The 25,275-nt window shown below is 56.3% G+C and overlaps 1 protein-coding gene across 1 annotated transcript; it reads right to left on the reverse strand.

Annotated features, from left to right (window-relative positions):
* Nucleotides 1-1,352: 1,352 nt before the first annotated feature.
* P2RX3 (purinergic receptor P2X 3) lies at nucleotides 1,353-24,336 on the reverse strand. Its single transcript, XM_008159313.3, has 12 exons — nucleotides 24,218-24,336; nucleotides 16,756-16,891; nucleotides 16,369-16,440; nucleotides 16,068-16,131; nucleotides 15,452-15,545; nucleotides 15,110-15,187; nucleotides 14,523-14,664; nucleotides 13,852-13,988; nucleotides 2,851-2,944; nucleotides 2,543-2,608; nucleotides 2,093-2,170; nucleotides 1,353-1,616 (listed from the first exon to the last, which is right to left on the reverse strand). Exons 1-12 carry the CDS (start codon nucleotides 24,334-24,336, stop codon nucleotides 1,503-1,505), a joined length of 1,194 nt encoding a protein of 397 aa, XP_008157535.1. The 3' UTR covers nucleotides 1,353-1,502.
* Nucleotides 24,337-25,275: the final 939 nt, after the last annotated feature.

Raw genomic sequence — 25,275 nt, forward strand, 5'->3', positions numbered from 1 at the left:
TTTTTTAAGATGCCCCAAGAGGTATATACTTCAGGCTTCATCAAACCGAGATCTGCCCTTGAGCTCTGCATGGGAGGGGAAGTGGAGGCAGGGTGGACCTGGCGCCCTCTCACAGCCCTGCCAGTGCCCTGTCTTTCCTCCTTCCCTGAGTGCCAGGGCACTAACCACGAGACAGTCAAACCATGAGACAGTCATTTTCTGTCTCCCACCTCAGTTCGCTGTCAGTAAATAGGAGAGTCAGGCGAGATGGTTTCTAAGACCCTTTAGTTTCTGGCATTAGGAGACTGACCACCTTATCAGGACCCTGTGGGGACAGGCCTGGCTGACCAGCAGCTCGCAGGGCACAGGGGCTCACTGGGGCCTTTTCACCAGCATTTTCGAGGAGGATGCTGACTTCCTGGAGCAGGGCCTCAGGTCCGGGAATCCCCTCCCACCCGGGGTGGCCAAACCGGCTCCTGCAGTGAAGGGCCCAGATGTGTGTGGATACATCTAGAGTCCCGGAGAGAGAACAAGAATGGCCCTGGTGTGGGGACAGAGCTGTGGGGTGAGGTAAGAAAAATTCACTGACAGTCAGTCAGGCCTCCTGTTTCCTTCTCATTTGGGGACCCACCTGAGTCAGAGAAAGAGAACTCACATCAGTCTCACTGGTCTCCCCTCAAATAGGGCCCAAGTTCCCGGGGCGGGGCCAGCCTGGGGCTTACTCTTTATTTTTTTATTTTTATTGATTTCAGAGAGGAATGGAGAGGGAGAGAGAGATAGAAACATCAATGATGAGAGAGAATCATCAATTGGCTGACTCCTGCAGGCCCCTCACTGGGGATCGAGGCAGCAGGCATCAAGCCGGCAACCTGGGCATGTGCCCTTGACCGGAATTGAATCTGGGACCTTTCAGTCCACAGGCTGATGCTCTATCCACTGAGCCAAACTGGGTAGGGCGGGGATTACTCTTTATTAAGCTGAACCTAATCTTGGTCAGGGTGGAGGAGGCTGAAGCAGCAGCGGACACCTGTAGGAGTGCCCTTTCTCTTGTGAGGTGTGGGCAATGGAGACCTGGGTTCAAATCCCAGCTCTCTCGCTGCCTGGCTGTGTAATCTTGGGCAAATGATTCAGTCTCTCTGAGCCTCAGTTTATCTTCAAAATGGGGAACCTAACATCTATGTTATAGGATTATTCTAAGGATTAAATGAGATAGTGTGTGTGAAGTGCCGGGCACTTGGCAGGCACTCATTATTACTATTATTATCTCTATTCTTTGGAAAGGGGAAGACTCAGGTGCTGCTGCCCCGGGGGTCCTGGGAAGCAGGCAGGGCCCAGGCAAGGGGTGAAGGTGAGAGTGAAGTCTCAGTGGGGGGCACTGGGATGCCCAGACGCCTTCCAGCTGTGGCCCCATGGGGTGAGCAGCAGAAAGGAGAGCCCTCCCTCTCCCATCCCCCTTGCCCAGTGGGGTCCTCTGTTGGGAGGTCTGGAGCCCAGCAGTGAGTGTGGGGCCCTGGGTGGAGGCCCTAGTGGCCGATGGAGAAGGCCCCCGAATCAGTGGACTGCTTCTCCTCTGGGGTCTGGTCGCTGGGGAACACTGGGTTGGCCGAGGCAGCGACCTTCAGCGTCGTCTCGTTCACCTGCAGGCAGAAGGCTGGCATGAGGGTGCTCTGACTATGGGCCAGGACCCCACTGGACAGACTCAGCAGTCGGGGCACGCAGCCTGGTCTTTGGGGAGCTACAGCGCATCTGTGTGATCCCAGGACTCCACCCAGGCATCTCAAGGGCAGACAGAACCCAGAGCCAGCCCATAGCAGGATTAGTCCTGCCCCAGAAATGGAGAGGGGACGATGAACGGATGGGGTGGCAACAGCGACCACCCACAGAGCCCCTATGGTTCTCACAGAGCCCCCATGGTTCTCACAGAGCCCCCATGGTTCTCACAGAGCCCGCTCTTGGCCAAATACCCTCTGGTGGGGACCCCCAGTATGCACTGAGGCCCAGTGAACTTCCCTTCAGAAGCCCCTGGAAGGTGAGCCCCTGGGGCTGCTGAGAGTCCCTGGGGCCCAGTGGCCCTCCCTGCCCTGTCTCGATGCCTCTCCTGGGCCTCACTCACCTCCTCAAACTTCTTGGCTTTGTATTGGTCGGCCCCCTTAAGGAAGTTGAGCAGGATGATGTCACAGAGGACAGTCCCCTGGAGGAGGAAAGGAGGAGAGTGGGGCAGGCCCTGAGCTGCCGGGCACTGGGCAGGACTGGCCTGGGGGTGGGGCTGTGTCTGAGTCTCCACCACCACCTTCATGGGGAGGCTCAGGAACCTTGTACCAGGCCAGCCTCCTGCAGATGGGAGGCTGCTGAGGAGGCAGTGAGCTCCCATGACTGCAGGTGACACAGCAGGGCCCCGCTGAGCTGGGAGGTGGTGCAGGAGACTGAAGCACCTGGCAAGAGGCTGGGCTTTCCATTCTAGGCTGAAGCAGGGCTTACCTGGGTTCAGTGCCCTGTCCACACCTGCCAGCAGGGGCCTCACCCTGATTGGCCACCAGTCAGAGCCTGGCGGGGCTGAACTCACCACTCCCACAGAGGTGAAGGCTGCCACGGAGCTGATGATGGTGGGGATGATGTTGAACTTGCCTGCCTGTATGCACAAAGACCAAGGCGAGTGGGCAGAGTCCAGCAGGGCAGGGGTGAGGCCAGAGAGACCTTGGAGCAGCAGGCCCCACCCCTTTATGGTGCAGGTATAGAGACGGGAGTTAAGAGTCTCAGAGCTGGTCAGCAGCAGAACCCTGCCCCTCACCCTTCCCCAGGAGCCTTCTCCGGGCCCAGGGTTGGTCTGAATTTCCTCCCCCGTCCACCCACCTGCCCAGCCTAAGGACTCACGTTCCCGTACACCAGCACGTCGAAGCGGATGCCAAAAGCCTTTAGGAGCGTGCGGTACTCGCTGCCATTCTCCAACTTGTAGTACTTGGCAAACCTGGAGGTCAGAGGCAAAGGTGGGTCCCACTGTGGGCTCCTGCCTGAACCTACGGGGTCCTCTGGAGCCTACGACCGTCACTTACTGCGCAGCCCGTACAGATGGTTTGGTGGGACACCTGCCACGGTCCAACCTGTGTGGTTGGCCAACCCCCTTCACAGGCAGCATCTTGGGGGGCTGGTTAAAAAGACAGCTTCCCCGGCCCCACCCTGAACCCATGGAATCAGCATCCCAGTGGGTGGGGCTCAGGACTCTTCCTTTTAAATAATTTCCCTCAATAATTCTGAGGTGTGCGAACGTTTGAGCCAGGACTCCAGGCTTCCTCAGTTCTACCTGCTTGGGTGGCCCAGGGCCTGGCCTACTCCGCTCTCCGCAGGTTTCTCAGCCTGCCTGGGTTCGAAGCCTGGCTCTGCCGCTTAGCAACTCCCCACTCCTAAGACACAAAGGCTTGGAAGAGTGGGGCTAGACCATCTTCATGAACAGGATCAATTAGGGTCTGGGGGTGGCGGCAGGGAGGTCACAGACCAAGGCTACGTGGTCTGAATTCAAGTTGCACCAGCAGGGGAAGGGGGTGGACCCCAGAAAGGAAGTCGTTTCTAGAAAGATGAGGAGGTCCAAGAACACGACACTCCAAGGAGGCCTCGCAGGAGATTTTAAGGAAGTTTGCAAAAGCAGCGTCAGGCCCGGGCGGGCGGAAGACTGGGGGAAGCCCTCACTGGCTTTCAGGTTGGCCTGAGGCTAAGGATGGCCCATCACCACCTCCACACCCACCGTGGACAGAGCACCAACAAGATGCAAACCCACGAGCATCTCCTCCGTGTCAGGGAGCAGACACCGGTGCCCCAATTTACAGATGAGGAGACTGGCGAGAGGCAACACTGACAGCTCCAAAGGCCCTGCTCTTTTATTTTTTATTTTTTACTGATTTCAGAGAGGAAGGGAGAGAAAGAAGGAAACATCAATGATGACAGCCTGCAAGCTGGGCATGTACCCTGATGAGGAATCAAACCGTGACCTCCTGGTTCACAGGCCAACACGCAACCATTGAGCCACACTGGCTGGGCAAAGGCCCTGCTCTTAACCCGAACCGTCCTGCCTCTGGTGCCCAGGGGCGGCCCCAGCTAGATGCAAGGGGGCTAGACCACAAGGTCCTTCTGCGCTCTGTGCCCTGCCTCCCACCGCTGGAGCATCCAGGCCTGGACGAAGATCACGTGTGGGGAAGAGTCACCGCTGTCTGAGATGTGGCAACGGAAGCCCATGGGCCCTGGGCAGGGGTGGGAGGGCGAGCCGCTGAGGTCTGGGGCAGGGCGGAGGCCGGGACGGCGCCCTGTCCTGAGGTCTGCATTCCCGGCCACAGGCTGCAGCCATGAGAAAGGCTCCGGCATTGCCTCGGAGAGCGAGCGGAAAGCCGGCATCCTGGGCACTGCCTCTCCAAGCGAGGGCTGGCTAAATTTATCTCGGGAAGGAATGTGGAGGGAACAGGGAGGAGAACCAAAGCGGACTTGGCTTTTCTCCAGCACCTGCCTTCCAAGAGGCAGTACGCATGATAAGATCATTATCTCACCCACCACCCACCCTCGGAGGAGGCTTGGCAGGGCCCGGCTCTCTTCTGGGGCAGGAGGGAGAGGGAACCTCGAGCCCGGAAGGAGGGAGGGGACCAGCTGGAGGCCGGGGACCAGCTGCAGAGAGAAGGGCCCAGGAGTCCTGACTTCTGCACGCCAGAGCGGCCGGTGGGGGTCACAGAATGTGGCCCAATCGCGGGGCAGACTGGCTCGGCGATCACGGGGCTGGGTCACCTTCCCTCTTGGCGTGCGGCCGGCCCCTGTGTTCTAGCCCCCGTGCATCTAGTGGGGCCCCACGAGAGTTCTTGCCAAAGAACGTGAAGGGAGGTGCGGTCTGTGACCTCTGGGCCTAGAGGTGACAGAGCGAACCTTCCTCCTCCTCCCTTTCCTCATGGCTAGCTGCTCAAGAGCCAGGGAGAAGTCAGGGCGTAGGGGCGACCCAGTCAATAGGTGGCAGGAGCCCAGACCCTCCCCCCGCCCCCCCGCAAAGGCTCCTGAGCGCCCCGCCCCCACTGGCCCCTAGTGCACTGTGCCGGAGCACATGTTAGCACTGAGATGGGTTGTTTGTGACCGCGGTTAGCAATATTTAACCTCTTGCCAACTCCTGTGATTTTACAGCCAGGAAGCCTGAGTTGGAGGATGAGTTAAAACTGGGGAGTCATTCAAGATAGAATTCCAGAGAGAATTCCAATGATGCTACAGTCCTACGAGGCTAAGAAAGTCCTAGGAGGTCTGGGTGCGGCCCCACGGTTGTCTTTAACTAGCTTTTGACCCCACGCAAGACACTCAACCTCCTGAGCTTTTTGTCTCAACTGAGAAGTGAGAGTGAGGAAGACCAGACGAGACAGTGTCCAGAGAGAGTAATTAAAGCAAGATCAGGTTAGTGCTTAAAGCACGTCCTAAGATCAAGATAAAGTGGACTCCTAACACCTACATTTTCCTTAACTATCACACCTCCTGCCTCCCGGCGATAATGGTATTAGCAACAATAACAGACAACGTATATCGATTGGATGCTTCCTCTGTGCCTGGCATTGTGCTATGTGCTTAATGCCACGTCACTAACTCATTTAATACTCATAGCAACACCAAGGAACTCAGTGCCGTTTCGAGTCCCATTTCCAGAGGAGTCATCAGGATCAGAGAGGTTAAGCCACTTGTCTAAGGTCACAACAGCAATGGTCAAGTGAGCGACGCTGGGATGCAAACTCAGGAGGTCCTGTTCAACCGCCCAGACTCTTAGCCTGCATTTCGGAAGGTTCTTTTTGATGCCTGATTTATGTTCAGTCCTGGCTCATTTTTTCCCATTCTCTAGCTGAGGGCCCCCTTTTGCACTTGCAGGGTGGGGCTCTCCACCCAGAATCCCTGGCTGGGATAGAACAGGAAGGAAGGAGAGCCGTGACTCCCAGATGAGGAGAACTCCCAATCCCTCATCGGAAAAGGGGAAAGGCTGAGCTACACCTGCTCGGGCCCAGATTTCTCCTCAATCCTCTGATTCCTACCTCTCCGGCTTTGGTTTTCTTGGTTGAGAGATGGGGTCAGTGAGAAGGACACCACCGTTCCGCACCTTGGCTTGGAGTACAGGGCCCCTCCCCACCTGGCCCAGTCCACTCCCCTAGCCTCCTCTGCAGAATGCCCTGCTGTGCCCCGCAGGTGCCAGCCACACGACCTGCCTTCCTCTATCTCCTGCACCTGCTTCCTAGATGTAGACTTCTGGGCCTTTGCCCATGCTGTTCCCCTCATCCCCTCCCTCACCCTGCAAACTGCTATTCGTCCGTCAGGGCCCTGCTCAGTGACTTCTGATTCTTTCAAGATTTAAACAGATATTTAGAGCACAGCCACTGTATGCCAGGCACTGTGCTAGGCACTGCTGATACACCGGCAAGCTCTGCTCTCACGAGAGGGAGAGGAATATTAATCGCACCATCCATAAGTAGCTCAAACTGGACTTCAGGGCTGGGAGGGAGAGGAGCACCTTTCTCAGAGCACAGCCCAGGAAGACATTTGACCTCGGCTGGTGGGTCAGGGAAGCCTTCCTGTGAAATAAGTCTAAAGCTGAGGCTGGAGGGTGGAGAGTTGAAAGTAAGAAAGCCCTCAGGCCCTCTCCGGGGAAGGCACAGTGTTTCTGAGGAAGCAGGAAGTGCACTGCCCTGGGAGGATGGAGATGCATGGAAGAGGCAGTGTCTGGTCGTGTGTCTCTTCCCAATTCCACGTGCAGTGATTTCACACTTGCAGCTTGAAACTGTCCACAGTGGAATATTTACACCACAGGAATCGGCAAACGCTACAGATCAAAATGTTTTCTTCCTTTCTCCAGAGAGCTGGTTTCCAGTTTCCCAGCACAGAGGCTGTGAAATGCCTCCGGGCTACCTTTCCTATCTCTGGGAGGATCTGAGGATCTGGGTCTCTCCTATAGTTCCCCCCCCCCCCCACCCCCCACCCGACACACACACACACACACCAGACTACAGTTGATAATTTGGACTTTTGACTGCAAGCCAGCTCCCACGGTCCCTCCTTGCCCAAGGGCCCAGTGCAGGGAATGCTTGCCGGAGGAATAAATGTTTTCAGAGATTCCTGACACCTTTCAGATTGGCCTCCGGGTTTCCTCCCCCTGCCTCTGGCTGCCCCAAATTCTCCCTGCTCTTCAGGTGCAGCTAGTCTACAGGAGTGAACCACAGGCTGTTCTCTCCCAAATAGAAAACATCTGGATCTGGCAGCTGGCTGCCTGGAAAAGGAGGTGCTACTGGTTCCCACCATGGGGAGCCAGCCCCATGGAGGGGGGTTGGGGAAAACGCAGGGACAGCTCTATGTGGAGCCCTAACTCCTGCTAAGCACTATGCTAGAGGCTCTCACACCCATCATTTCATTTGGGCCCCCACAACTCAGTGGGGGAGCTGGTGGCTTAGGGCTTTGAAATGAGCCAGTCTGGCCTTGGATCCAGGTCTTGCCACTCCTTTACATAACCTGGGGCAAATCACGTCACCTCTGTGTCTCCGTTTCCCAAATGTGAAAGGGAGACGATGGCACTAGCTGAGGGTGGATTCAGTGCGGCTGGGGTGAGGGCTGAGCATAGTACGGGGCACTGAGCTTTCAGGACATTATCTAGTGGTCAGCAGGCAACAGTCAGCCTTTCCAGGTCTGCGAGAAGCACAGCTGGGATCAGAACTCGGGCTCCTGGAACCCTAAGCCCCTGCCCACCCTCTGCTGCTTCCTGCATTGCCTGATCCCCTCCAGCGACAGGGAACTCACCACCTATACGAGCAGCCTACTTTCAGCTTTGGGTAGTTGCAACCGCTTCCCCACGCTGAGCTGACATTTGCAGCAGGCGGCAGCCCTAAACGTTGGCTGAATGGAGAAGGGTTTTTATCACGATGTACAAATCCCTTGGGAACTCTCAGACATCTGTTTAGAAACGATCCCATAGAGCGGTGGCAATTCCTTCCCCAAGCAGGGACACGTAACTGTTACAGCAGCAGGGAAAACAGCAACACGCTTTGGAGGATCCGGCTTGGACTTGCGAGGGAAAACTTGGGCCTGGAATTTGGGTTTCTACGTGAAGGAGGTGGTGTTCTCAGCAAAGCTCTCTGCCTGGTGGGGAATCATTCTGCCAGCCGAAATATACTTTTACAGTTGATTTTTCACTGATGGGAAAATGCCTCCTGGCAGACGCGTTGCATGGGGGTTGGGCAGCATCCCTGAGCAAGCTGGGACTCCTCCTGGTAGAGAAGGGCCCAAGCCATATTTATTTACTCATATTCTAAGACCTAATCAACCTCAAAGATAGACATTCTGAAGATGGTTTGTTGTTGATCCTTTAAAAAAAAACAACGTATTATTATTCTTTTATCTTTCACAAGGCAGGGAAAGGTCAATGGGAGCAGGGCTGGAAGATGTACCTGAGAGCCAGGTGACTAGCTGTCTACTCCAGTGAGTACTCTTTTTGGCCTCAGTTTCCTCATCTGCAAAATGGGGGCAACCACACCAGTCCTAGCAGGTATTTGTGGTTGTGACCCAGGCTCTGGAGCCAGGCCTCCCGGATTTGGATTCCGGCTCCAGCATTATTTGCTGTGAGGCCTTGGGCACATACATGAAGCCTCTGAGCTTCCGATTTCCAGCTATTAAATTCTCCCTCTTCACTCGATTAATAATCCACCAAGAGCACTTGCTAAGTCCTGGGCTCACTGGTAAGCGCTCAGGGAGTGTTAGCCAATATTTTCTACCAATAGTGTTGGTCCTTGTGAGGACTCAATAGCCATCAAAGTGACAAAGGGCTGTATAAATTCAAGCTCATGCTAATTACTCCCCCCCCCACCCCCCACTGTACCCTAAAGAAAGTGAAGAGGAAAACAGATCATGGAGAATTGACGCAAACGTGCCCCAGGCAAGAGGGCCTTCAGGTGCTTCTGTGGTGCTGAGGGAGGTGTCTGCTCTAACGCATCTCCACGGCTCCCGGGAGGAGAAAAACCCAGATTGCAGAAGGGATGATCAAAGCCGAGGGCATGCTTCGATTCAGTCTCTGTGGATTGGCCTAAGATCTCGCGGATCTGCACGTTTCCGTGTGGAAGCAGCTCAGCGGCCAAATCTCAGCTTCGTGAAAGCTGCTGTGGGTACATTTCCAACATGGAACACTCACCACAAACTCTTCCAGCAGGAGGAGCAGCGAGCAGCTGAGCGCTAGCAGACACCAGGGGAGGAGAGCCAAGACGGCAGCGACTTTCAGGAGCAACGCTGTCCTAGGGGCCCTCAGGAGTACCAGGAGTCAGACCTTGCTGAGCGCACCGTTTTGCTTCTCTCTCCTCATCCCAGCAGTCACTACCGGGTTTATGTCCTCAAGCTACCCCTCAAGCTGCCTCCTTGTGTGTGTGTGTGTGTGTGTGTGTGTGTGTGTGTGTGTGTGTGTGTGCTAGTAATATGGTGGTGGGAGGTTTGCTAGAAGCAACGGCTATAGGTCAGGTTCCTGGGTCTGAGTCCTAATGAACCTCTTAATTGGGCTCTGTAGTCTTGGGCGAATTTCAAAATCTATCTCCGCCTACTGAGGGGTGCGGGTGGGGTGGGCGGTGCGCTGTCAATCCTGTCAAAAATAGGCGCGAAAGGGCAAGAGGGGCTCTTAACCTGAGGTCCCAGGATAGGCTTTCAAAGGTCTTCAAAGTCTCGGAATTCTATGCCACGTAAATATTCAGAGAAGGAAACAGACCGACCACACTGTGTGGGATGTTGATTTCCTGCAAGGGAGCAGCCAGAGTGAAGCCAGTTTCCAGGCCATTACTTTATCTACCCATTTGTCTCAGGGTTCTCACCCTGAGGATGCATTTACATCCTATTTGTAGAAATAAAGTATCTTTTAACAAAAGAAATTGCCTGCAACGTTGCTCATGGCTATGGATACCTGCACTTTTCTTGGGCAATCAATGGTGCGTGCTTTTGTGCTTTGGTCGGGGGTGTAACAGAGTTAGCGACCTCCAAAAGTTACCAAAGGGCTGTGATTTCACGGAGGAAAGTTGGTAGGCCTGGTACTGGGGACACCAGTGTTCCTCCCTTCCTTCCCCACCCTGCCCTGGGCTGCCTCGGCCTGCTGCCTGGCTGCTGGCTGCTGGGGGGGGGCGTGGCTGGGTCCTAGTTCTCGTCAGGCTGCTGTGTCCTATCTCTGTCTCCGGGTTCCAGTCACGGCTTCCTGCCCTCGCCCCTTCGGACCCCGGCCCCAGCACTGCAGGATCCTTTGTGGTATCCCTGCACCCTGCCCACACTTCAGCAGCACTCCCTGCATTAAACTCTCCTCAAATTACCCAATTTGCATGTGCCATCTGTTTCCTGCTGGGACCCTGACTGATACAGTATTTTTAATTTGTCTTTGTACCATCTCTGCCTATACACTCACACCCACACGCATCTATTCACTGACACACGCACGCACGCGCGCACACACGCATGCACACATTCAGTCACTCGCAGACACATACCCACACTCACCCACAGACACTCACCCTCACTCGCAAACTCACACGCCACACTCACACACGGCCGTGTCAGCTCCCAGCTCTGGGGAGTGGAGTGCTCTGGTCAACACCCTGCTCTGGTGAACCGAGGGCCCCCTGTGTTGCAGGAACTACCCCTGCAGGAACACCAACACTGGGGTGCCGGTCACCCTCGCACCGTTGAACTGGTGACTCTCGCCAGTTCTCATTCTCAGAAATGCTGCCCTTTGCCCACTACCAAGCCGGAGGAACGCACCAACGGCACACTCTCAAGGTACTTGGAAAGAGGCGTCTTAAAAACACCAACTTAAAAAAAACAACAACCCACAAACAAGCTAAAGCAGCCCCCGGAATCTTTAGCCATGCAGAATAGACTTAGGAGTAAAATAAAATCTTGCCAGCAAATTATAGGGAGGTAGAGACAGACGGAAACCGTCAGATCACATAATCAAAGGTAAGGTCAGATGGACAGCACCAGGTACTTTGGGTGGGAGACACGTTTTGGCTCAATACAACAATGGGAGGCCATCCGATGACGGACAGGCCATCTTGCGAAGTGGTCCCTTGTCTAGGGCCGCTTTGCAGAGAGACGGATGTAGGCATTGGGAGCAAATGACCTCTAAGATGCACCCGTGACCTTGGGCACATCACTCCCCCTTTGAAGTTCCTACTTCCTCATCTGTGCAATGACCGCCTCCCTCTAGGTGTCTCCAAGGGGTTTTCAACAGCGAGAGCTTTCTCTAAACCTCGGATTCTGCGGGCGAAGAGCCTCCAAAAAATGGGGGTGGGGTTTGGAAAGGAGCTGCAGAAGTAATTAGTGATGGAAATGCGAGTCTCTAGCTGCCTCTGGATGTCTGAGTTTGCATATTAAACAAGGCTGAGTCTTGGCTGAAGGATTCCATTCCCTCCAGAGCAAAAGGCAACAAACTGTAGGACAGGATGGTAGGACGTGGAACAAAACCTGGCCACTGTCGGAAAGGCAGATGGGTTTGTTTGGGAGACAAAAGTCCAGGCTACGTCCTGTGACCCCCTCCCACCCCCCAAAGCTAGTCGTTCGCCCACACGCACATAGGCGTGCGTTTCTGAGGATTAACACGTGCCCATGTCCCTAGCCTTCCTGGTTGGGGTGGACATCATTCAAGAAAATATGTCTGCATGCAGGCTCCCACGCTTACTGGCTCTGTGACATTGGGAAACATTTAATTAAGTCTGCACGCCTCCCTTTTCTCTCCTATGAAGTGGGGGGACTGTAGCGCCTCCCTGTGGGGCGTGGGGTGGGGAACAATGAACCAGTGCCCAGTATCTTGCCTACCTACAGGGAGCTGGTGGGATTCTCAGGAGCAGCATACCTTGTACCCATCCCAGGAACTGCCCTGCGCCCACGCTGTGGCCCTTTCCCTCCCATCTCAGGATACAGAAAGGAGGCCCTATGTGGGCTCCTAGCTTAGCCTGGGGTGTCCATGGAGTGCCAGCAGCTCGAAGATAGCATGAAGGTGAGTGGGTAGACACCCAAGGGAGTGACTTCAGGGAGCTCGGGCAGAGCCCTCTGCTTGCCAAGGCCATCAGATACTCCCCACACCAGTGCTATTCCTCTGGGAAGTCTTTTAAACCACCAGGATCAAATTGGGCAGCTTCGCCCCCTCATATTCTGGCTGGAGGTCTTTGGTGTGGAGGCCACACCTCTCAGATGGTTCCCCTAGGCCCCCCCGGGATTTATGTTCGCGGGATCCTCAGAGATCTCGGACCTGTCTCTCCGAAGACAAGCTTACCTAGGACCAGTCTGCCTCATGTCCTGCTGTGCCTAGGCGAGGTGTGCATGCATTCGTGTGTGTGTGTGTGTGTGTGTGTGTGTTTATACCACAGCATACTACATTGGAGACAAAGAACTCCAAACCAATTCTTTAAATGAAAGACATTGCTCTAAAACTGTATGACACCACTAGCCGGGGTCTTCCTAATAGTTATACTGTTCATAAGCTTTCCTGCCAAGTAAGTTATTTGGAGGACTGAAGAATTCCCAACGGCCAGAGGGAAGTTATGAAGATGAAAACTTGCAGTTTAGATCATGAGAATTTTATTAATATGTTTCTATTTTAAGCTATCATATGAAATCCTTTGTATTGATTTCAGTGTGATGTACCCGACTGAATAAATATGCCAATTTCTGCGAGGAAGCCAAACAGTATTTTTAAACTACTTTAAAATATGTGTTGTTTCCTATGATTTTTTTTAAAGTTGGGAGTTGATTATGAAAGCACTTTCAAATTTTTTTTTAAATTCTTCTTTCCAGAGATTACACATGCATATGTTAAACGATGAAAGATAAAGCTTAATAGAATGGTACAAAGGATAAAGGTAAGAAAAAAAAAAAGGTGAAATGATTTTTTTTGGGGGGGGCTTATGTATCTCATTATATTGAGAAATACCACTACAACAAAGGAAACTTGAGTAACAATTCTTTGAACATATAGATGTAGTATGTTCTTATAGGGATTTTTCCCTGATCACTGCCTATTTAGCTAATTAGCCTGTTTGGCGTATATCACAGAGTCCTGAGGGCTGTGCCAGAAACGTCAGGATCTTCAAAAATTAAGGGAAAAACAGAACAGAGAGCTAAAGCCTCTCAGACACTAGCTGATAGGATCCTGGAGACAAGGATACCATTGCCCTTTCACGGATGGGAAGTAGGGGGAGGGGAGAAGGGCCAGGGCTTGCTCAAGGGCTTTCAGCTGGTTCCAAGTAGCTTCTCCCCGGTTCTCCTCTTTCCCTGTGTGCAAAGTGGGAGGCGGGAAGGGGGGGGGGGGTCTCTGGTGTCCCAAGGCCTTTGGGAATATCAGTTAGATGCTACTAGAGACTGGCTTGAGTTCTTGTTCGAAAGGCGCTGAGGAACGAACGACCACTGGGGCTGCTACTTGTGCCTCCAGTGACATTTCCTGGTTCTGGACAGAAATACAAATTTCCCGTCTGGGGAAGAGGATACCAGCTATTGCCCTAGCTCTGCGGAGCGAGAACCCTCAGAGAACGCAGGCGCAGAAGAAGGGATGGGGCTGCCTGGGCACGGCCTCAGGGCCAGAGCGGAAAGAACGGAAAAACGAACTCAGAACCACAGAACCCAACACTCCAGGAGACCTTGGCCATCTGGCCTCACCGCCGCCCACCTGCACGGCACGAATCCTTGGCGTGGTCCCTCCCTGCAGCCACGATCTCACAGGATGGCCTGTCTGTCTCTGAGAGCTGCCTGTGGGGAAGTCCTGCCTAATTTTGAACAGAAGCCTGACACATGGGAGCTTTCCTTCCCAATAGGCGTTGGTTCTTCCGATGCAGTTTTTAGCACAGCCCTGGCCTCTTTGCCCGGGTGCCCCAGGGTTACCTGAAGTTGTAGCCTGGGGAGACGCTGCTCTTCTCAGAAACGCTGTCGAGCCGGGTGAAGGAGTATCTGGGGATGCACTGCTCCCAGGCCTTGTCCAGGTCGCACACCCAGCCGATCTTAATGCCCAGGACCCCGCCCTGCAGAAAGGGGGCAGGTGTGAGCTCTCCCGCAGCCCTCAGGGGCCCACCTCATCCGGGTGCGGGTGGGGAGCACCCCCAACAGACACGCGAGTGCTTTGCATTCTTCGGCGGAGGGCGCAGGTGGGGAGGAAGAAAAGGGAGGTGCCACCCCCTGTTGCTCTGTAGGGAAGTATGCAGCTCAGGGTGAGCCCCCGAGGCGCTACCTCCTGCTTTTGGGGTCGTCAGTCCCTCACCTACAACACCCTACAACACGGGAGAAAGTGGCGCAGACCCAATGTTCAGAGCCCCAGGGCCCCTCTGTGTCTGTGTGCAGGTGAGGTGTGAAGACCGGAATGGGAAACGGGGCTTGCGGGGTGGGGGTGGGGGGTGGGGTGGGGTGAGAAGGGTGAGGAGGCAGGACCACTCAGGACAGGTGGCGGCAGGCCTGGGATGCTTCCACCAGGTGGCGCTGCCTCGCTGCTGCTCCGCTCCTCCAGCATCCCCGCCCCACAAAGGGTCCCCAAGTCCGCGCAAGGGTGGGCCGGTCCTCACCGTGCTGGCCAGTTTGGCAAAGTCCTGCCCCGCAAACTTGACCACATCCCCCACCCGCAGGATGGGGCAGAAGGGGGCCTTGTCAGGGTGGAAGCGGCAGGTCTTCATGTCGGCGGCGGTCAGGTTGGGAAGGAGGTTCCCCCTGGGAAGGGAGGAGGAAAGGAGAGAGGCCAGGCTCAGGGTCAAGGTGGAGACAGGCCTCCCCCCACAAGGTTCTCTCCAGCCTTCCCGAGCCTCAGGGCCCTTCCGCGCGCCCAGGCAGGGGACCTCACCTCTGTCCCTGCATCGTTCTCCTGTCACCCTCTGTCCCACCTCAGGGTCGTGAGGACTCATGTCTAATGTCCCCCTCCCAGGCAGGGGTGGGGGAGTGTGTGGGGGGGAGGTGGCTGGCAGAGACACTGGCCCGAGTCCACCTGATACTCAGTGGTCAGGGCTGGTGGGGAGACCTGGCTGGGAGATGGGGATCAGGAGCCCCCGGGAGACGGGGAGAAAGGGGGGAGAACCCCGTGCTGACCGGCATCCCCTCCCCTCTAAGAACGAGGGGTGGGCGCACTGCCTCTTGGCTTCAGGGAGGAGCAAGGACTCACTTCTCAAAGTTGAAGAGGGGGAAGCGGATGCTGTTCTTGATGAAAATAGTGAAGTTCTCGGCTTCCATCATGACAGGCCTGTGTGAGCACAGAAGGAGGGGGCAGGGGAGCAGGGAGCCCTCACCCGGTGGACATCGCCCAACGGGCATGTGGCCAGGGCCTCTCCGGGTGTGAGGGTCAGAGGACGGGAGGGTGGCAGGTGAGCTGAGCTGGGAGGAAGCTGGACACTACACGGGGTGGGTGCCCACAAGACCCCCTGCCAGCTCAGGGGTGCTGGGCCCCCCACAGTGGCACAGGGGAGCCTGGGTGGGGGCCCTCTTCCCGCCCGGCGCAGGCCCTCACCTTTCCACCGTGTCCACCTCGGCAGGGCACCAGCCCTGGATCTCACAGGTGCGGAGCTCGGAGCTGTAGTTCACGCAGCGGCCGGTGAGGATCCCTGCGAGGGTGGGCACAGTGCTGTGTGCTTGTCTGGCCCTTTGCCACGCCCTTCCCCCACCCCACCCCTCCTCATCGGAGACGCCCCCCAGTTATACACACACGCAGGGGTCCTGCAGGCGGACAGAGAGGACAGGCAGGGCAAGGGAGGTCCCTGTGGCACGTCGGCCCCGCAGAGCTCTCTCTCTCCTGGCAAGCCTTGGAGGTGACCGCTCCTCTCACAGGTCCCCAGGCCCCTAGTCACAGCAGGCTCCCCCTTGCCTCTGAGGCTTTGCTGACTGTTCCTTCTGCCTAGAATGCCCCCTTTCAAGCCCCTCTGTCCTTCCATCCCACAGGGCCCAGCTCGAATGGCACCGCCTCTAGGGAGCCATTTGGGACCCATCTCTCTCCTTCCCCTGGCTCCTCCTGGACATCATTCACCACCTCATGGCACGGCTGTCACCCCCATCCCTGGACTGGGAACCCCCCCGGGGTCCTACTACCACTTGGGGTTGTGAGGGGGTGGGGAAGGGGCTCCACTCACCCCCACTCGGGAAGCGCTCAGGCCCGCACTGGCTGTCTGATACACAGCGGTACTTGTCCTCGCTCTGTGGGGAGATGGGTCCATGGGTGGGTGAAGGGCCCTGGGCCAGCCTGGGTGAGCCCCTTGGCACCCACTGCCTCCCCACAGCCGGGGGCCTCTAGGGGGTGGAGGTCGGTCCCAGGACTAGGCTCCAAGGCTGGACCTAGGACCTCTGCTTACACCCACGCCCCTCCCTGCCACCTCTCCCCTCCAGCGTCTTCTTCCTTGACCAGCTTCACCCAGCCTCCCTCCCCCGCCTCACCTCAGGGCAGAACCCTTGCATCTGGTTTTCAGTGACGATCATCTTGGTGATGATGACAAAGACGGAGGTGCCCTTGGGAGAAGAATGGAGAGGAAAAGGCAACAGTGCCATCTCGCTAAGAGATTTGGCCAAGGTCACAGGTTAATAAAGGCAGACGTGGGCTCCAAACCAGGCTCTTCCTACCACCCCCTGGCCCCTCACGCTCCCTCTGCGTGTCAGCCTGATCACAGGACAGGTTGTGGCAGAACAAGAGGATGCCCAGTGCTGACTCAGGAGGCTAACCCCTCTCCCCCAGCCACTGCTCTGGGCCACTGATGCACGGGTTCTCCCCGCCAACCTGCCCAGGTCTGGGCGTCGACACAGCCACCGGCCGTAGGGGGACCATACCTGGGGTGGTGTCACATAATCAGACACATCCATGACTCTGTTGGCGTAGCGTCCAAAGCCCTTCACCTTGGTTACCACGGAGGACTCAATGGATGTGTCCCGCACCTGGTACGCCTTCTCGTGCAAGAAAACCCACCTGAGCAGGGAGCGGGATGGAGAGAAGGGCCCATCAGACAGAGGCCGGAGGGGTCACCTTCCTGCCCACACGGACCACAAGGGCCTGGCAGGGGGGCCTGTATGTGTGTGTGGGGGGGGAGGGAGGCCGGGGGGGGGGGGGCTTCACAGTGAGCCCTGACTTGGCTTAGACCACTGTTCTCCATCCTTCCCCCATTTCCTGCTGAAGGAGCATTTTTAGACTTTCCCCCCTAATTGTCCTCCCTCCATGAAATTTTAATACGATCCGTATCAATTTACATACTATATGTATATTTGCACTTTACACATAAAACGAGACGTTTTTTATTCTTCAGACACCAATTCTCACCCCTTGAGGGTGACATCACCCCGCTGAGAACGCATTATCCTTCCTGCAGGTGACAGAGGCCTCCTCCCCGGCAGGAATCCCGGAGACAGAAGGCCCAGAGGCTCCTGAGCCTCCGACTCTGCATGGAGGCTTTGTGCATGGCCGTATCCTAAGCGCCCGCACACAGCAGGTGTGAATGAACAGGCCGATGAAGATGCTTGGGAACTGGGCACCTGGCAGAGTCTCCATCTGTGCAAGCCTCAGGTGAGAAGGAGGGCGGGGCAGCGGCTGAGCCTCTACCTGGCAGGTGGAAGGAGTTGGGCTGGGAGGGAGGAGCCTCTGATGATCGCATTCCTTGGATTGTGCTGCCACCTAGTGGACATTTACCTGCATTGGCTTCTTCCTCCTGCGTTTCTGTGAGGTGCCCGCCTTTCCGTGAGAAATCACCCACCACAGCCCTCAAGGCCCAAGCCCCGCGGCCTCACTAACCACGCTTCCAGCAGGAGGCGCAGTACCACCTGTCCCTGAGGGCACACGGCGAGGCAGAGGCTGCTGCTACCCGGCCCGTGGCACAGGTGAGAGAACCTCATCCAATGCGCTTGGGAAACGCCGCACACTCCCCGTTTTGGAGAAACGTGGTGACGTCTTGTGGAATCCAGGGGCGTGCTTTTGGGGGCGCTGGATTCGGGTCATTTTCCGGCATGCTCACCAGGGGGGCGCAAGATGAGGGTGAGCGGAAGGAGCGGGAGGCGGTGTAGGGCAGAGAAGACAAATCTGGGGGCTGGGAAGCTGCTCAGGGCAGCGCGTGGGATGACCCGAGGACTTTGTAGCGAGGGGGTTAGGACTCCAAGCCCAGGAGCTTTCTCACCCCGAGAGTGGGCCGGGGGCGGCGGTGGGAGGCCGTGAGCGCCACAGGCCTGGGCAGTCCCTCGGAGAAGCCGGATGCCCACCTCCCCGGGAGGGGTTGGCTCGGGTGGCCTCTGGAATGCCCCGATGCTGGAAGATGCCAGGGGGTGCAGCTCCCGGGGCCCTGCTGGGGGTCAGTCACTTGAGGGATGGGCCCCTGCCCGTCATGCCTCTTTGAACACGGGCTGCCGTTTGCAAGTGGCTGCTTGGTCAGTTTTTGGGGAGAGGGTTCAGAGGAAGCCCCCTGCCAGGCCTCTGTCATGGGCCTGAGTCCTGGGCTCTCTCTTGAGTGGGAGAGGAAGGCGAGGGCGGGGGGGGCCCAGCCAGCGCCCGCAGGTGGCTCCCAACCTGCCACCTGTCTCACGGTCACGGCCCTACAGCCGGCCGCCTCCGGATGAAGCCCGTGCAGAGCCGTCCGCTTGCTTGTAAGACGCTCTGTGAGCACCGCGCCCCTGCGGAAGTCCGGGGAGCCGGCAGCTGAGCTTCCTCGGCGCTTTTCTCTGTTTCCTCTTGGAAGGGAAGTGGGTGTTTGACAAGATCTTTCAAGTTCGTCAAGATCTCATCTCATAGTTGCCATGGGGTACCGCTGCTCGTTGCCTGTTCGTAGCAGGAGGTTCGTCAAGCGTGGCTCACGGAGAAGTCTCTCATCCGCCGTCTCAGGCCCCAGCAGAGGGGAGGGCGCACCTTCCAGAAACCTATCCAAAACGAGCATCCTTGCTCAGGGCTGGGGCCCAGCTCTGCTCCCAGCCCACGGCGGTTGTACTGCTGTGCGCTCAGCTCACCCTCTGGAACCTCAGTGCTTGGCCACGGGATGGAGACATCGCTGAGCGTTGATCTAGTCCCAGTGGTCGGCAGACTCATTAGTCAACAGAGCCAAATGTCAACAGGACAACGATTGAAATCTCTTTGGAGAGCCAAATTTTTTAAACGTAAACTTCTTCTAATGTCGCTTCTTCAAAAATAGTCTCGCCCAGGCCGTGGTATTTTGTGGAAGAGCCACACTCAAGGGGCCCAAGAGCCGCATGTGGCTCGCGAGCCGCAGTTTGCCGACCACGGATCTAGTGAAACGGTTTCCTGACACACCCCCCGCCTTCCATCCCCATTCTTAAAGTTTGGGAGCATTTGCCGGTCGAGAAGCAGAGTTCAGATGGTCAATGCCACACACACTGAGCGGCCAGATTATGATGATCTCTGAACGCATAATAATCTGGCCCCTCAGTGTTGCCTGACCACAGAGTTGGGATTTTAAAATAAGGTTTTTCCATGTATAAGAACTGCATTGTGGGTAGTTAGAAAGAAGCAGAGGACTTACTAGCCAGAGGCTGGGGGCCACTATCTCCTGGTCCCTTGACACATCAAGATTTGCAAGCTTTCCCTTATACATAAGTACACTGAGTGGCCGGATTATTATGCGTTCAGAGATCATAAGAATCTGGCCACTCGGTGTAATCAGCCCAGCATGCTAAGTGCCGTCGGGTGAAGGACTCACCGAGTCCACGACACGGCTTCGTAGTTATCATCACGCCACAAAGAAGGAAACCTGTATGTGGGTTCCAACCCCGGCGGACTGCTCGCAATGGCCTCGCCACAGGGTCTCCAGCTGTGTCCCGGGTCAGGACCTGGCCGCAGCTGGCCCGGAACTGGGTCCTGGTCCTTGTCTGGGGAAAGCATCTCCCAGCGTAGGCGCATCTCCAGAGGCCGGGAGGAGCCATTAACCAACCTCTCCCCTCCCCGCAGCCCCTCCTTCTCCAGCTCCTCCTGGTGCCCAGTGGGGAGGAGCGGCTGCAGCAGATTTCTCCCTGCGAGTTAAATAACAGGCAGGAGAATTTCCGTGGCCCTGTGGGGCCTGCACGTCAGCAGGGCCGCTCGAGAGGCGAGATGCGGGGATGCTTCATTTCCAGAACGGAGGGCGGCGTGGGTCTCTGGAGGCCAGGGCTCAGGCGATGGGGCAGGACCGAGCCTTTCGTTCCTGGCATTGACTCCGAGGCTCTGACTTATTTTTTCTTGTGTTCCTGGTTTATTATTTATAGAGCGGAAGGCGGGTGGCAGCTCCTTGGCAGGTGGGGTGTGCAGGGAGGAGGCCAGGGAGTGGGTGTGAGGAGGGTGTGCTGTGTGTGCCAGAGGACGGGGGTCTCTCCGGGAGGCGTGAGCTGGGCCGAGGGAAAGGGGGAGGCGTGATGGGGGGGGGTGGTCTATGCAGTAATGACAATTACCATCTATTACGGAGTCCCCCAACTCAGGCAACGAATGGACACGAGTTACCTCCCCTCACCATCACTCCCCGGGAGAGGCATTCCTAAACCCATTTTCCAGATACAGCGACTGAGACTTGGAGGCGTGACGTGACCTGTCCGGACCCCACCTCTGGTGTCAGAGGGAGGCTTCTAACCAGGTGTTCCACGTCCCCCAGTCTCCCCATCATAGGGCTGCGGTGAGGGGGAGGGGACACATGAAACCACTGCTCTCTCTAAACCTGTAAGAGGGGGTTCCAGCAGGTCTTCCCGCCCAACGAGGCGCCTCAGGGTGCTTCCTCGGACGAGAGGATGGGGTGGGGACCAAGGAGGTGGAATTCCAGCCCCTTTCTGACCTAGAGCGCCTCCCCATTTGAACGGCCTTGCGTGTTGTGCTTCTACATAAGATCTGAAATGAGGCAGACTCTTCATTTGAAACGAAGCAAAGAGGGTGGCTGTGCAAATAGGATCAGGCCCTGCGGGGGTGCGGGGTGGGGGGTGAGGGGGGAGAGGAACAGGAGGGGGAGAACAGGCCTGCGATGGGGCCAGAGGCACCGTCAGCCACCACAGGTCCTTCCGATGGCCATGGCGGGAGCACCGAAGGGCTGGGATTCCCCTCACCGCTAGTTTGCGAAAACCAGCCTCAGGCCGGGCACTGGCCAGTGTTTACGGGAACTCAGGCCCCAGGGATCTCCTATTCCCTCCTCGGGTCTTCATGGGACCCAGAAAAGAGACTGGCTCTTAGGAAGTCCCACCCCATAGAGGAGACTGGGTTACCCCCTGGGCCCAGGAAGGACAGTGGGAGAAACACCAGGCAGGTCCTGGCCTCTCTGTGCGCCTGGGGTGGGTAAAGAAACCAGTGGTGAAGTGGTGTCAGTCACAGACTGAGGCCAGGGGCGGGGGCGGGGGTGGGAGCACGTGTGGAGACGATTAGGTGGTGTGCTGCTGTGAGTGCTCATGGCACACATGTCCTAGGTAAGGCTGTGCATCTGGTCTACCCCCGACGGGCATACAGTGGAAGAAGCGAGTATTAAGCATTAGCATCACAGCATTACAAATCCTTTCAAATTCTATTCAGCCCAAGTCACAGTCATCTCTCTCCATTGCCCACCTGTTAACACATTTTCCGGCATCCACTCCAATCCCTTGGCATTTCAGCCGCCAGAGTGGTCTTCTCAATTCATATTTCATCATGTCTGTCTATTGCTCTCAATCTCTCTCAATCACTCACACACACACACACACACACACACACACACACACACACACGCTAGAATGTTTCAGTAGCTTCCCTTCCATTCCTCTTTTGTAAAAAGGAAAGACCTGAGGTGTCTGAGGTCTGGGGTCCACCTGGGATCCTGCCCCCACCTTACACCCCCCTCCCCTTGCTCCTCCTGCTCCGGCCATAGAGACCTTTTCTTCCCCCCATTAGCCAGGCCCGTTCCCTTGGCAGAGCTGGGCTTCTCTGCCTTGAACTCTCTCCCTTCCCTGGGTTGCTCCGACTCGTCCTTCAGGTCTGGCTTGAATGCCGCATCTGCAGAACACCTTCCTTAGCTCCCTGACCAAGGCCAATGCCTGCATATGAGCCGCTATCCTACCTAGCACTCTGTGTCTCTTCTTTGAACCCTGGACCCCAGTTGAAATTTTATATTTGTTTGCAGAGACTATCTGATTAATGTCCGTCTCTTGCACTGTAGGCTCCATGAGGGTGAGGACCGTGTCTGCGTTTGCCCACTGTTCCAGCCTCGGTGCACAGTGCCCGGCCTGAACAGACACTCCATCACTTTGTGCTAAATTAATGGAATCAGGAAGTCCTAATGGTGCATGGGCTCATGTGCACAGAGATGGGGCTCAGGCGGGGATTGCGGTGGGGGGGCGGTGGGGGGAGAGCTGGGCTGCAGAGTGCACCCGACGATGCAAATGGAAGGAGCTGCTCTGGGGGGAGCTGTCAGGCTGGGAGATGAATGGGCTTGGATACCAAGACGCCATCTCGTGCTGGCACCAACAGGCCAGGCTCCAGCACCAAGGGGTGGTCGGAGCATCAGACTGAACCGTGATGAGGGACAGACGGGGCAGTGGGGTGCTGAGCAGGCTGGTCCAGGAGCTGGCTGCCTCTACCCACCATCTTCTGCCTGGAGCCAACAGAGCCGGGCCAGGCCGGGAATGTGCTGAGGCAGCTTTGGGCACCCGCCTGGACCAACATACCGTCGTGTGGCTACGTGTAAACAGCCACGGCATCACACGTGCACGTGAACACGAACCTTCAGGAACCAACTTTGAGCCAGGCTCCGGAGATGCCGACGTGAAACATTTGCAAACATCTCACAAAACCTCACGCTTGGAAGGGAGCGTCAAGGCCACTCAATCCGACCCCAGAGCTTGAGTCCCTTCTCTAGTGTCCCTGCGAGCGGCCTTGTCTACAACATCTGCATGACCGGAGCTTCCTGGCTCTCACCAAGCCCACGGAGCCCAAATCCCTTCGTCCCTGTCTTCCCACCTGTCCACGCACACCCTCCCACGGCTGCGACCTACAGCAAGGAGGCCCCTCACCCGCAGCTCCAGCCGCACGCCCCCAGGATGTCTCCTTCCACTCGCTTGAATGGACTCAGGGCAGCCGTCAGTGGCTTGCTGTCTCTCACACACAGACCCATTGTCGCAAAGAGCAGCATGAGCTAGAGACCTGCACACCAGGAAAGTAAACCCTCAGAGTTTTGACCTGTATGTCCTGGGGCCCACCAGTGTGTGTGAAGGACCATGAGAAATGTTTCTTCTCTGGCCATCCTGTGTTCCTTGGCCTTTTGTGCATGTGTGTGTGTGCGCATATGTGTGTGGGTGTGTATGTCTCTGTGTGAGTGTGACTCTATGTGTCTGTGTGAGTGTGACTCTATGTGTCTGTGTGAGTGTGTATGGCTGGGTGTGTTGAGTATGCATGTCTCTGTGAGTATGTGAGTGTGAATGTCTGTGTGTCTGCCTGTGTGTGTGTGAGTGTGTATGTCTGGGTGTGTGTGAATGGGGGGGTGCCTCAAAGAAGTGGGGGCTGAGCGGGGTGTTTAGACCTCGCTGGCTCTTTAAGTATCTCCCAGGATGGGTTATACAGTACAAAGTCAGGAAGAAGTAGGGAATTTACAGTTTCTGACAAAGTGGAGTATTTCTGGCTTCGTGAAGAGGGACACTACACCATATTCAGAAAAGTCACTTTTCTCCTAAAAAACTCTTCCCTGGAATGTTATTGGTGCCTGTGTTCCTCCCTCTCTCCTACAGGAAAGACCCCCCTGCTTTGTCTGACCCTCCAAGCGCAAGGGCTTCCCCCTTTTCTACCTCCTCTCCCGCCGCCCCCCCCTCCCATGCCAGGAGGGGAGCCCTCACTCCAAAGCGAATGCAGTTCTCTCCTTCCCACCTCGAAATCACGCTGTCACCATCTCCCGTGTTTCAGTGTCTTCTGTCCCCTTCTGTCCCCCTATTCTTCTTGAGGCCCCAAAGAGTTGACTGAGGTCAGTGGGAAGATGTGTCAGGGGGTCTGGTCTGCCTGTTCTCTGGTTGAGGGTGGGGATGAGAGAAGGGAGAGAGGAGATGGTCCCCTGGGACCCCTCCTGGTGGAGGGTGGTGCCAGGGCAAGGACTGCCCTCGGGGTGTGTGCCTGCAGACCACTCTCCACCCGTGGGGATTTACTGGGGGGGGAACTCATCTTGCGACCAGATCCCCGATGAGGGCGGCAGAGGCCGGTCCTTGAGACATACCTCCACCAGGCTGTTTCCCCAAGAGAGGAGACGCTGGGGAAGCTGGACAGCACCACGGAGGGGAGAAGGGGGCCAGGACACGGGGCAGCCCTCCCCTCCTGGGACCTGAAGGGCCTCAGACTCACCCCACAAAGTAGGAGATGATGAGAAGCTGGACTGCCCGGTTGATGATGCCAATGGTCCAGCTCTTCACAACCACAGACTTGGTGGTCTCGTAGGTGAAGAAGTCTGACATGCAGTTCATCCTGAGAGAGTGCTCATGGACTGCTCAGAGGGACCCAGTGGTGGCTTCGGGAGGCAGAGGTCCTCAGACCGGGAGATGGGGAGGAAGGAGGCCTGGAGGGGGGCAGTTTAGAGGGGCTTGCGGAATGGGGAGCCTGCTCCTTTAAGTCAGGCAACCCTAGCCCAGAGCCCAGGCTCTCTCTGCTCTTGACACTCTGGGCTTGCCAAGAGTCCAAGGCCAGGGCGGGGGACCCCTTTTTGTTCGTCTCCACTCCACTCCCCTGTGATGTCACAGCAGGGGTGGGGTCTCCAATCCCCGGCTCCTGATTGCCTGCGATCCAGCTGGCGAGGGCCCGCTGGGACTCATGCTTTATCTGCACTCTGGCTACCGTTTCTGTTCCGTTCTCTATGCTGCATCCTCAGCCCAGCTCACCAGCTGCTTTATGCTCTCCTGAAAGCCCCTCACAGTGCCCCATCCCCCAGCCACCTAATAGCCTCCCTGTATGAGTACCCCCTTCACTCCAGTCTTCCTAAGCCACTCAGTTCTGCAGCCAACCCCCCGCCCCCTTCCATAGTTGCCTCTAATAGAATGGGTCAGGGGAGGGGTCTCAAACAGCTCTCTTGTTCTCCCGGGAGGGAGTGAGTAAGAAATCACAGTTCGCATTTCTAACTCAAGTTGGCAGTGGCTGAAGCTCTACCTGTAGAATAGCATTATCAAGTGTTTTTTTTTTTTGTTTTGTTATTGTTTTTATGTTTTTGTTTTACTGTCAGTTTACTTATCTGAATCGTTTGTTAGATTGTATGCTCCCGGAAGGCTGGTGCTGTTTCCATCTTGTTCACTAGTTTCCTAAATCCTAGAACTCTGTTGGCGCTCAATATGTATTTATTTATTTATAAATGTATTTTTATTGAGTTCAGAGGGGAAGGGAGAGGGGAGAGATAGAAAGATAAATGAGATTTA

This window comes from Eptesicus fuscus, chromosome 13 (genome assembly GCF_027574615.1).
Source record: "Eptesicus fuscus isolate TK198812 chromosome 13, DD_ASM_mEF_20220401, whole genome shotgun sequence".
Classification (NCBI taxonomy): domain Eukaryota; kingdom Metazoa; phylum Chordata; class Mammalia; order Chiroptera; family Vespertilionidae; genus Eptesicus; species Eptesicus fuscus.